The following is a 12,215-nucleotide window of genomic DNA, read 5'->3' as shown; positions in this document are numbered from 1 at the left end:
ATCTATTTCTACTTTATTGACTATGCCAAAGCCTTTGACTGTGTGGATCACAATAAATTGTAGAAAATTCTGAGAGATGGGAATACCAGACCACCTGACCTGCCTCTTGAGAAACCTGTATACAGGTCAGGAAGCAATAGTTAGAACTGGACATGGAATAACAGACTGGTGCCAAATAGGAAAAGGAGTATGTCAAGGCTGTATATTGTCACCCTGCTTATTTAACTTATGTGCAAAGTAAATCATGAGAAATGCTGGGCTGGAGGAAGCACATGCTGGAATCAAGATTGCCAGGAGAAATATCAATAACCTCAGATATGCAGACAACACCACCCTTATGGCAGAAAGTGAAGAAGAACTAAAGAGCCTCTTGATGAAAGTGAAAGAGGAGAGTGAAAAAGTTGGCTTAAAGCTCAACATTCAGAAAACTAAGATCATGGCATCTGGTCCTATTACTTCATGGCAAACAGATGGAAACAGTGCAAACAGTGGTTGCCTTTATTTTTCTGGGCTCCAAAATCACTGCAGATGGTGATTGCAGCCATGAAATTAAATGACGCTTACTCCTTGGAAGGAAAGTTATGACCAACGTAGACAGCATATTAAAAAGCAGAGACATTACTTTGCCAACAAAGGTCCATCTAGTCAAGGCTATGGTTTCTGCAGTGGTCATGTATGGATGTGAGAGTTGGACTATAAAGAAGGCTGACCGCCAAAGAATTGATGCTCTGAACTGTGGTGCTGGAGAAGACTCTTGAGGGTCCCTTGGACTGCAAGGAGATCCAACCATCCATCCTAAAGGAGATCAGTCCTGGGTATTCATTGGAAGGACTGATGCTGAGGCTGAAACTCCAATACTCTGGCCACCTGATGTGGAGAGCTGACCCACTGGAAAAGACCCTGATACTGGGAAAGATTGAGGGCAGGAGGAGAAGGGGACGACGGAGGATGAGACGGTTGGATGGCATCACCGACACATGGACATGGTTTGAGTGGACTCCAGGAGTCAGTAATGGACAGGGTGGCCTGGCGTGCTGTGGTTTACGGGGTCGCAAAGAGTCAGACACTACTGAGCGAATGAACTGAAATGAAAGGATATCTACATCTATGTTAATGATAGATATGGGTCCATATTTTTTTCTTTTTATCTTTAAGGTTTTAGATCAGGGTTAAGACGGTCTTCCCTAGTGGCCTAGTGGTAAAGAATTCACCTGCCAATGCAGGAGACTGGACCCTGGGTCGGGAAGATCTCCTTCAGAAGGAAATGGCAACCCATTCCAGTATTCTTGCCTCAAAAGTCCCAAACAGAGGAGTCTGGCAGGCCATAGTCCTTGGGGTTTAAAAAGAGTCAGATACAACTTAGCAATTAAACAACAATCAGGGTTATGCTAGCCTTATTAGAGGAAACGAAAAGTGTTTCCTTCTCCTCTATATCTGAAAGTCTGTGTACTACTGGTTATTATTTCTTCCTTGCATGTTTGATATAATTCTCTTGATAACGTCCCACATATCTAAGGCTCCCTTCATTTTCTTTTAAGTCTTTTCTCACTCTAGTGTTAGTATGAATGCTTTCTACAGTCATGTTTACTTGTTTACTGATCATGCTTTCCACAAAGTCTAATCTGCTCTTAATTCTATACATTGGATTTTTCATATCAGATATATTTTTCAGCTCTAAAATTTCCATTTGGTTCTTCTATCTTCCATTTCTCTTCTCATTATATTCATATTTTCTTTTGATACATAATATGAATGCACCTTTAATAGCCATTTATCCTTGTCTGCTAATTCTATCATATGTCAATTGAGCCTGTTTCTATTGACTAATTTTTCTCCTGGTTGAATGTCAAATTTTCGGCTTCCTGGTTGTCTATTACAAATTTTTTAAATTAGGTGCTGAACACCATGAACGTTATACTGCATGTCTGGAATTTGTTGTCTTCCTTTTAATAAGTATAGGGATTTGTTCTGGCAGGTAATTAAGTTACTTGCAAATCAGCATGATCCTCTAGATTTCTGTCAGAAAGGTTCTAAAACTTTACAACTAAGATAATTTAGCCCTACTACCAAAGTCTAAGCCTTCTGTTGGCCTGGGTAATCAGTCAGGACTTTCAATCTTAGAATGTCAGAACTTAATCCAAGCCCTTTGTGAACTCTAGGGTTTACTCAGGTTAATGTTCCCTGCTGGTTCTTTGCCTAGTCTCATGGTGCTTTACCCGACACACGTGTAACAAAACCTCAGAAAAGATTCAACTCAAGGAAAACCCTAGGTAGACTTCTATAGCTTTTTGTCTGCATAGCTCCCTCCTCTGTGTAATCTGCCTTGTAATTTCTAGCCACCTCAGACTCACTGAACCCTAATTTCTAACTTCTCAACTCAATGATGGGTAACTCACCCTCCTCCACTATCCCAAGAGTGCCTCCAAGCAAAAAATCAGAGTGATCATAATTTAATTCACCTGTTCCCCTTCTTCAGCGATCACAGTCTTGCACTGTTAATGCTCAATGTTTGAAAATACTGTTAAATCTACTTTGTATAGTTTTTTAGCTGTTTATAGCAAAAGACTGAGCCTTAGTCCCCATGTGTCCATCATGGCTGGAAACATTAAGTTATGTACATATGTTTTGCAACTTGATTTTTCATATGGTTATTATTCCAGATCAATACATAGTTGTCTACCATATGCTTTTATTTATCTACTGGCTGTGCTACATGGCATTCGGGATCTTGGTTCCCCTACCAGGGATCATATCCATGCCCCCTGCAGTGAAACCATGGAGTTTTAACCACTGGACTGCAATGCAAGTCCCCTACCACCTGCTTTTAAACCCTAAATCGTATTTCAGAGTATGGACACTTAAAAAGTGTCTTCAATGTTTTAAGTAACAACTAAAATTAATAATATGCACTATTTTTACATTTTAATTTTCTCATATTCACATAAACTTAAAAAACAAAATAGGTACTATGTGTTATAGATTTCTCTCTCCCCTACTCTCCCCCATTCAACAGGCAAAATAATCTATAAATAGTAGTTATTAAGTAATTACTGAGTATAAAAATTTAAGAAAATGACTGTTAGTACTAATAGCAAGTGTCTACTTTTTCCTTATCTTTAAAAAAATTTGTTTAAATATTTATTTATTTGGCTGCACCAGGTCTTAGGTGCCACTCATGGGATCTTTCATCTTCTTTGCAGCATGTGGGATCTTTAGCTGTGGTATGGTAACTCTTAGTCGTAGCAAGTGGGATCTAGATTCCTGACTAGGGATTGAACCTGAGCCCCATGCATTGGGAGTGTGGAGTCTTTACTTTTACAAAAGGTTTTAATCTATCTCACAGTGAGTTACGAGTTCTCAGATTTAATTTTTATTAAAATTGGTCTCCCTGCTCCTTACCATTTTATTATTATTTTTAACTTTGTCTTAAATATTGTTACTGTATGTACCTGTGTTTTTTGTTATAAGTTCTCCCAAATCATTCTTATATAATAGGAGGATAAACAAATAACAACTAAAAGGGTTTTAACAGGCCACGTTTTATAAAATGTGAAATGATATACAAGTAGAAATGTTGTATTCTTAAAAAAAGGCTTAGATTTGTAGTATTCAAAATTTGAATTAAAGGGAGTCTGGACGGAGGAGCCTGGTAGGCTGCAGTCCATGGAGTCACTAAGAGTAGGACACGACTGAGCAACTTCACTTTCGTCATTGGAGAAGGAAATGGCAACCCACTCCAGTGTTCTTGCCTGGAGAGTCCCAGGGACGGGGGAACCTGGTGGGCTGCTGTCTATGGGGTCGCACAGAGTCAGACACGACTGAAGCGACTTAGCAGCAGCAGCAGCAGCAGCAGCAAGAAGGTATTTTAATTTTATAAAAATTATTTTTCATTTGTAAATTCAAGGAAAAAATCAAAATACTAGTTTATGGTGAAAATCATTTTAATTCATCAATCACATGTGACTATTTTATATGTTTATTCAAACAAATCCACTGGCTCTTACAGTTATAAGAACCCATATTCTTAAATCAAATTTCTATTTAATGTAAGAATCACTTTCGCAAAAGCCTCTGCCCAATACCTAGTATCTGATAATCTTATACTTCATTGTTAAAAGCTTTTAAAGCATAACAATCAGTTTTCAAATACTATGATCATAATTCTTTGTATATCATCGTTCAAAAGTAAAACACCTTCCATTTTCTTTTACAACCCAACTGTAGGAATCATTCAGTTTTTTAAATGTCAACTTTTAGACTAAAATCTCAAAAAATATTACTTTAAATTAGTAAGAAAGCTTTTACCCCTCACCTGGTTGCAAGTATCAGATAAAGAGTGTATCGCTTCTGAAAACATGCTTGCTGAACCCGTATAAATCCAAGCAAGAAATTTGAAGAAGCAGTTTAATCCATTACTAGGAGAGAAAGAAAAGATAATTTAGCACAGATTTAGATAAAAATTCCCACCAAAAGCTTATTTATACATACACACACCCATAAGATTTTGTTCAAAGTAAATTAAAACAGATTTCTAGTTTACTATGCTTTAGGCAAGAGAGTACAAATTTGAAGAATATAGATTATGGTTTCACTAAATATTTAAATGAAAGAGGCATGATATGTGCAAACAAATTACTTAAGAACTGATGAGAAAAGAGGGTGTTCTACATTTGGACAAAATGGAATTAGAAAGGAAATTGTGTCTTAGGTAGGTGAAAGATCAGCATGTGATATTGTTCAGCAGGTCACTGTCAAAGACACGACATTGGTGAAGATCAGGTTGTTTAATTAGGCAGATGCTAGAGGTGAAAACAAAGCTAGACCAAGTAGTCTCGGTCATACTAGAAGATCATACATGCTAAAATAAACATGATTATCTCCTGAGGAAGCTAGCTGTGCTCAGATTCTGACAGTAATAACTAGTATAATTTATCTCAGACACTAAACTTAGTCACTTATGTTTTACTATAACTATTATACAAATATTAATAAGTAATAACATTCTCACTTTATAAATGAGGAAACGGGGCCAGGGGGCTTCCCCGGTGGTCGAGTGGCTGAGACTCTGCACTCCCAATGCAGGGGACTTGGGTTTGACCCCTGGTGAGAGAATCCTATATGCAGCAACTAAGAGTTTGCATGCTGTGACTAAAAGGTCCCACTGCTGCAACTAAGATCCAGTGCAGCCAAGTAAATAAATACATAATTTTTAAGTAAATAAATAAAAATAAATGAGGAGCTATACATCCCCTTCCAGCAACCCTTTTCTCCTCTCCTCTTCAGGTAATTTCTTGAAAGAACTGTATTTGCTCTTGCTATCTCAGTTTTCCTCATTCTGTATTCAGTCTTTAATTCCTAAACAATGGCTTCGCCACCAACACCTCATAAGATTGTTCTTAACAATATCCTGTTTCTTGCTATTAAATTCCTGAAAACATTTTTAATAGTTTCTTTAATCTTATAGAGACATTTGCCACTATCTTCTTAAAACAGTGTCTTCCTTGATTTCTACCAGACTCCTGGTTTTCTTTTCTTTTTTTTTTACGAACGAGGCAATTTATTAACCCAGCATCATTTGTTCTAATGCTTCTTGTTGGCAGCTGCCACCTGTCCAGCGATTCTGTCCGGGACTCCTGGTTTTCTTCCCACCTTTCTCTTTACTCTTCCTCAGTCTCTTCTATAGGCTTTTTTTTTGTCTTCTACCAATTTCTTAAATGTGAGCATTCTTCAAGGCTTATTCAGGAGTGCTTTTCCTTCCTCATACATATAATGTATATACATATACATTCTCCAGGTGATCTTAACTATTCCTATGGCTTTAATTATTACCTGTATACTAATAACTCTCTAGTCTTTATCTCTAATTCAGGTCTCCTTCCTGAGCTTCAAACCAATATATACTAACAATAATAACCATCAAGTATATTATATAACAGTATATATAATATAAACAGTAAGTATATTATATAATATTATATATATTACGTAACAACCATATAACAGAAACTCTGCTAAGCAGTTTACATACCCTGCATCACATTCCTCCAATATAAAAAGCTTTAGCTGCTAATGCCACTTTACTGACAAAAACAATTATTTCTGTTGACCAGCTCTACTTGGGTGCCCTATAAACACCTCAGACTCAAAAAGGAACCCATTATTTTCTTTGCTCCCACCCTGACTCTTCCTTCCAGTGCTCCTTTTTTCTCAGCGATAGTACAGTATCCATCCAATTGTCCAAGTCAGAAACCTGGGCACCATCACTACTCAGTCCTCCTAAATACTTTCTGAACCTAACCATGTCTTTCCAACCCTACTACCACTATCTGTGTTGTATTATTATAAATGACTCTTAGTCTAGTGCCCCTCCAGTTCTTGAAAATAAGAATTACGTATTTTACCTTTATGTTTCCAGACCACATCAAAATTCCTGACACATGTAGTATATGTATTTGAGAAATAAAAGCACAAACTAATGAACTACGAATTAATGCTCTTAAACAAACATCCTAAAATAGATTACTCAGTACAATAGATTAAAAGGTAGGCAAAATAATAGAGATCAAGAAGACAGAGGAGAAAAGAAAGAGGCAAAAGCATCAGTTATGTTCTACCGGGTTAAATGGCAGAAAAATAGAGGGCAGATACTCTTCAGTAGTCATAAAGCAGGTTGGTTTACTCTAAATGTAACTTTGGCCAATTCAACTTTTTAAAAAAGATTTCTATAAACACCAATGAAAATAGAAGAAAATTTGTCAGATAGCACCTTTATCTTTATCTAGATACCAACTAATAAATTTATACATTCATATATATATATACATTAAAAACAATATAATTCTATTTTTAAAGGTTTATTTTTCAGTACTTACATGCAAATGGCAACCATCACCACTTTCCCTGGCCCCTTAAAAAAAATTGATGCCGTTCGAGAGCGTGGCTATAAAAACAAAACAAAAACAAAAAAATCTCGAACATTTTTCCAAAAGGCACTATGACGATATTTATATGTGACTCTGACACACCAGAAAATACCTCCTCTATCAATGCCTCTTCATATAAGTAAATTAAGATTTACTTAATTCTTTTTCTCTAGACTTTCCTATTTAAATTGTGGGAAAATGGAAATTGAAAGTGCATGCAGATCCTTTTCCAGAATGTCATTTATTTCCTTGTAATTCATTTCCTGCCTACTCCCAGAAAAATTCTGAGTTGGTTACATTAAAAAACAGAAATAAAGTGATAAAAATATACTGAACTGAAATAACCTAAAATTTTCCATTTCTTGAGCAACTTCTTAACTTTTAAAACAAGAACAGCCAAAGCCAGTAAGTCTGTTGCCCTCATTTAACTCCTGACTATCTCTAAAGACTGAAGCCCTCAAATGATCACACTGTGTTTAATTCCAAAACTGAGCAAAACAAAAGGAAATCAAAGAAGTACAGAACGTATTCAAGGAGAATATTTTTCTTCAGTTAAATATTCTTTGGCTACTCTTTGAATTTATACTTTCTGTGTTTCTTTTCCTGCTCTTCCTCTCCCGGGAATGCTATCATATGTCACTGTAACCTCTCTAAGCTTTACTCATCTTCTTCCACATCTGGCCAAGGGTTACCCTTCTATGTAAAGCCTTCCTTGATCCCCCAGAGAATACTCACTCTGCTCCACGTTTACCATTGTACTTTACTTTTCTATTAAAGCAAGTCATATATTCTCCCTTATGTAATTTATTCAAGAAATATTTATTGTGCAAGTACTACATACCTGGCACAGTTCTAGATGCTGGAGCACAAGAGTAAACAAAAGAGAGTCCCTGCCTTCACAGATCTCACAGTCTAGCATAGGAAGAGGGAGAACAAATCCGTCATGTCTGAGAGTGATAAATAAAGAGACTAAGACAGAGACTGATGGAATAGTGTTGGGGGTATGACAGGGAGGGCTGTTTTGATTAGAATACCAAGGGAAAGGAGTTCAGTGATGAGAAGGACGCAATCATGAAAAATCTGCAAGAATGTTTTAGGCAGACTATACAGCACATTCAAAGATTCTGACAGAAATAAGTTTTGTATGAAGAAAGGATAAAAACAAGGCTGATGTGGCATTAGGGGAGCAAAATGCTTTTCTTTTTATTTTGCACTCTGATAATGCTTTGCAGTCAGGTCTGCAGGTTAGGATTTAAAAAGCACCTACTAAGTTCCTGTGGACAACAGAGCAAAAGAGGGAGCTGCAAGCTTTAAAGTGATTCATTTATAAAGTCTGACCATGGTTCCAAATTTCTGAGTTATGCCATTTACTGATAAACAAAAACCAGTGTATGTGCATTTTACTACAATGAGAATATATCAAATCCTTTGCTTAGTACAGGGGAAAAAAATGAAATTGTTACAGGAATAGTAGAAAATGAAAACATGCTACTTAAGGTAGAAGGTGAAAAAAATTTCTTTAGAAGAAAGTTTTGAAAACTTATGGAGTAAACAAGACAGATAGGGAAGGAAAATGAGATTTTTAAACCATAACAGAATGTTATAATAACAAAAAAAGAGAGATCCACTGAGCTCAAATTGCTCTGAAAGAAGGTTGCAGAGAGAATTCTCTGGCAGTTCAGTGGTTAGGACTGGGCTCTTCCACTGCTGGAGTCCTGGAGAGCTAAGATTATGTAAGCCTCACGGCACAGCCAAAAAAAGAGAGAGAGAAAAGTTGTAGAAAAGGTGAAAATGTTGGTAATAATTAGGTCAGAAACAGCAAAAAGGTCCTGGAGAAGGAAATGGCAACCCACTCCAGTACTCTTGCCTGGAAAATCCCATGGACGGAGGAGCCTGGTGGGCTACACAGTCCATGGGATAGCGAAGAGTCAAACATGACTGAGCGACTTCACTTTCACTTTTCATTTTCATGCACTGGAGAAGGAAATGGCAGCCCACTCCAGTATTCTTGCCTGGAGAATCCCAAGGATGGAGGAGCCTGGTGCGCTGCTGTCTACGGGGTCGCTCAGAGTCGGACACGACTGAAGTGACTTAGCAGTAGCAGCAGCAACAAGGTCCAAGGAAATCTAGCAGCAAGGGAAGCAAAATCTCAAAAGGCAACAGATCCATAGCAGATGGATAGATTTCAGAGGACTAGGAGGAAAATCAGCATAAAATACTCAAAGAGCTACAGGTAATTTCAAAGTGACACTATCATTTCAATCCCAGGTGGCGCAAGTAGTAATGAATTCACTTGCCAATGCAGGAGATACAAGAAACTCGGGTTCAATCCCTAAGTCGGGAAAAGCCCCTGGAGTAGCAAGTGGCCACCCACTCCAGTATGCTGAAAGACTATCCCAAGAAGTTCAGAGAATTAGGATTAGAGGGAAAGGCACAAAAAAGTAGAAATATTAAAGGGATAAGAAATAAAATATCAATTAGAACACTGAGCATTGAGAGAGTGCTTGTGCCAAACCTAAAATATATTGAGTTCATATATTTCACTATTGGAGTTCCCATAAAATGAAGAAGAATAGAAGAGAGAAGGAAGTATCTGGATCAGAGAGAAAAAAGGTTCCAAAGTAGGGGGGTGAGGAGGTTCAAGAGGGAGGGGATATGTTTATACATATGGCTGATTCACTCTGTTGTACAGCAGAAGCTGACACATTGAGAAGCAATCATATTCCAATAAGAAATAAATAAATAATAAAAAGACCAAAAAAAAAAAAGAAGTAAAGAAGGTACTTTTATTCCAGGAAACATGAATAACCCTATTATGTTTTAGAGAAGGAAACCAACCATCTTTAGTGAGAGAGTGAGTGTTCCTAGGAAGAATACCAAAATAGTAGGAAATTCAATACTAAAGTCTTATTCTATTACTATTTTTTTTAAAAAGTATAATAGAAATTTTATTCAAAATCTGTAACAGTTCAAGGCTGATGAGTATTAATCTTCAAAAGGGCTCTAAGTGACACAGATTTCAGAAGTCAAACAGCTGCTATTCAAAAATCTGGTGCTGATGATCCTCCATGCAAAAAAGATATAAAGCTAGTAGTAATTCTTCCCAGGACCAGCCTAAATTACTCCATAGCAAGAGGCAGGGGCAGAGGCTGTCTGTCAAGGCACAGAAGTGACTCACACGACATACAAAGGCCCTACCACCGAAGAGAATCCAGGTCTTCAGTGCAGCACTGGGGCGCCAGAAATGCAGGGCTCAAAAGGGAAATGGAATTAACTTTGAATACGACGAATGGGAAAGAAAACCATATCAAATAAGGTATGACTAGAGTTGTCATCATTGCTAATTTCTAAATTTTCCAAGAAGGAAGCAATGACTCAAATTTAAATCAGAAGAAAAGAGACAATTTGCAAAGCTAGCCCTTTCTCCAGGTATGGTGCTCACTTCTTGACAGGAGACACCTCCAGCTCAATTTAAATGCAAGGCTGACTCTGAACATGACTACTTGGCATCATGAAAGTGTCAGTGGGTTTGACAACAGCTCTTTCAGTGGAGTGGTGGGAATGCAAGTCCAGTGAAGGACTTAGGAGAAAATCAGAAGTGGACACTAAAGGTAAGCTTTCTATACTGGTCCCAATATTAATTTCCTTCTGGTAGGAAGGAAAAGAAGAGTATTCTGGCACACTTGTAGATAAGGTAGTAAATTTGGTGATGGGAAGATAAGGTATTTTTTTTAGCACATTAGATCTACCTTGGAATAGGATCACAGACATGCTAGATTTTCATCATGGACAGATACCAGGATTTTCTGTGAAACACATACTCAACATAACAGTAAAAGAAAAATATTCTTACCTTGGTATTTCCCAGAAAGTCTCTATATTCCCTCAGTATTTTTTGGTTTCTAAATAGCCCTATAAAAAAAGAATTACGCAATGCATTTAGCTCGTACATATTCTTATCCTTTCACATTTTAGATTAACACAATTATTCTAAGACTATGTTAAACAGTCTTCTCCCAGATACAAACAAAAATATCAGGTGATGGTAAGAAATCTGAATTTGCAACTTGATAAAAAGTGGGTTAAGGACGTGGACAGACTTTTCTCCAAAGATGATATACAGCTGGCCAACAAGCATATGAAAAGATGCTCAGATCACTAATCATCAGAGAAATGCAAATCAAAAGCACAATGAGGTATCACTTCACAGCCATTAGAATGGCTACTACCACAAAATAAAAACAAAGAGAAAGAGGAAATAACAAGTGTAGGCAAGGAATGCAGAGAAACTGCAGATCTTGACTATACTGGTAGGATCATAAAACATTGCAACTGCTATGGAAAATAATATAGAGGTTCCTCAAAAAATTAAAAACTATCATATGATTTAGTAATACCACTTCTGGGTATATATAAAAAAAAAAAAATGAAAGCACTGTCTCAAAAAGGTTATTTTCACACCGTAATTTATCGCAGCACCATTCACAATGGGCATGAAGTGAAAGCAACCAAAATGTCCATGGACAAATAAATGCTGAACAATGTGGTATATACATACAATGGAAATCCTGTCACACGGATGAACCTTGAGGACATTATGTTAAGTGAGGTAACTCAGTCAAAAAGACAAACACTGTATGACTCCATTTATATGTGGTATCTATAGAAGTCAGATTCATAGAAAAAAAGAGTAGCTACCAGGGGCTAGAGGGACAGGAGAACTGTTAACAAGTATAGTTTCAGTGCAGCAAGATGAGTTATTTAAGCTTGACATAAGAACCAATTCTCTATCTTTAGCTCAAAGTTTAAAAATAAGGAAAAAATATTTTATTAGTGTGCTTTCCCAAATTCTGTACTTTAAGTACATCCTCTAATATATGTACAAGGCTATTCACAGCATCATTATTTTAACAGTAAAAGACTGGAAACGACCTTAGGTGAAAATGACTAAATAAACTATGGTGTACCCCCCAAAATGGAGTATTATAAAAGAAATGAAGAAACCTCTCTATTTCCTGCTATGGAATGTTCTCTGGGACATATAATCAAGTTAAAAAAAAAGCACAGAAAGTACATAGACTATGCCTTATTTATGAAAAGGAGGGTCTAAATTACCAGTATATATGCTATTTTAGTAAAAATAACACTCAAACTAATTTTTTAAACAATTACCTATGCTAGAGGGAGGGAAAAGGGTGGAAAAGACAGGGATGGAAGTTAAATTTCTCTTAAGTATTTTGTTTTTAAAGTATTTGAGGTGACTTTGGAACCATATAAATGTTTTACAAAATT

General features: G+C 36.8%; 1 protein-coding gene across 1 annotated transcript in view; it reads right to left on the bottom strand.

Moving 5' to 3' along the window:
• The window catches only part of SLC30A9 (solute carrier family 30 member 9), a 77,454-nt gene that overhangs the window by 33,053 nt on the left and 32,186 nt on the right, over nt 1–12,215 (bottom strand). The window contains exons 7-9 of the mRNA XM_052642037.1: nt 10,777–10,835; nt 6,873–6,940; nt 4,313–4,415 (exon numbers count right to left, since the gene is read on the bottom strand). Coding sequence (XP_052497997.1) covers nt 4,313–4,415; nt 6,873–6,940; nt 10,777–10,835 — 230 coding nt within the window. The remainder of the gene's footprint in view (nt 1–4,312; nt 4,416–6,872; nt 6,941–10,776; nt 10,836–12,215) is intronic.

The sequence above is a fragment of the Budorcas taxicolor genome, chromosome 6 (assembly GCF_023091745.1).
Source record: "Budorcas taxicolor isolate Tak-1 chromosome 6, Takin1.1, whole genome shotgun sequence".
NCBI lineage: Eukaryota > Metazoa > Chordata > Mammalia > Artiodactyla > Bovidae > Budorcas > Budorcas taxicolor.
This window is presented reverse-complemented; position numbering and strand designations above follow the sequence as displayed.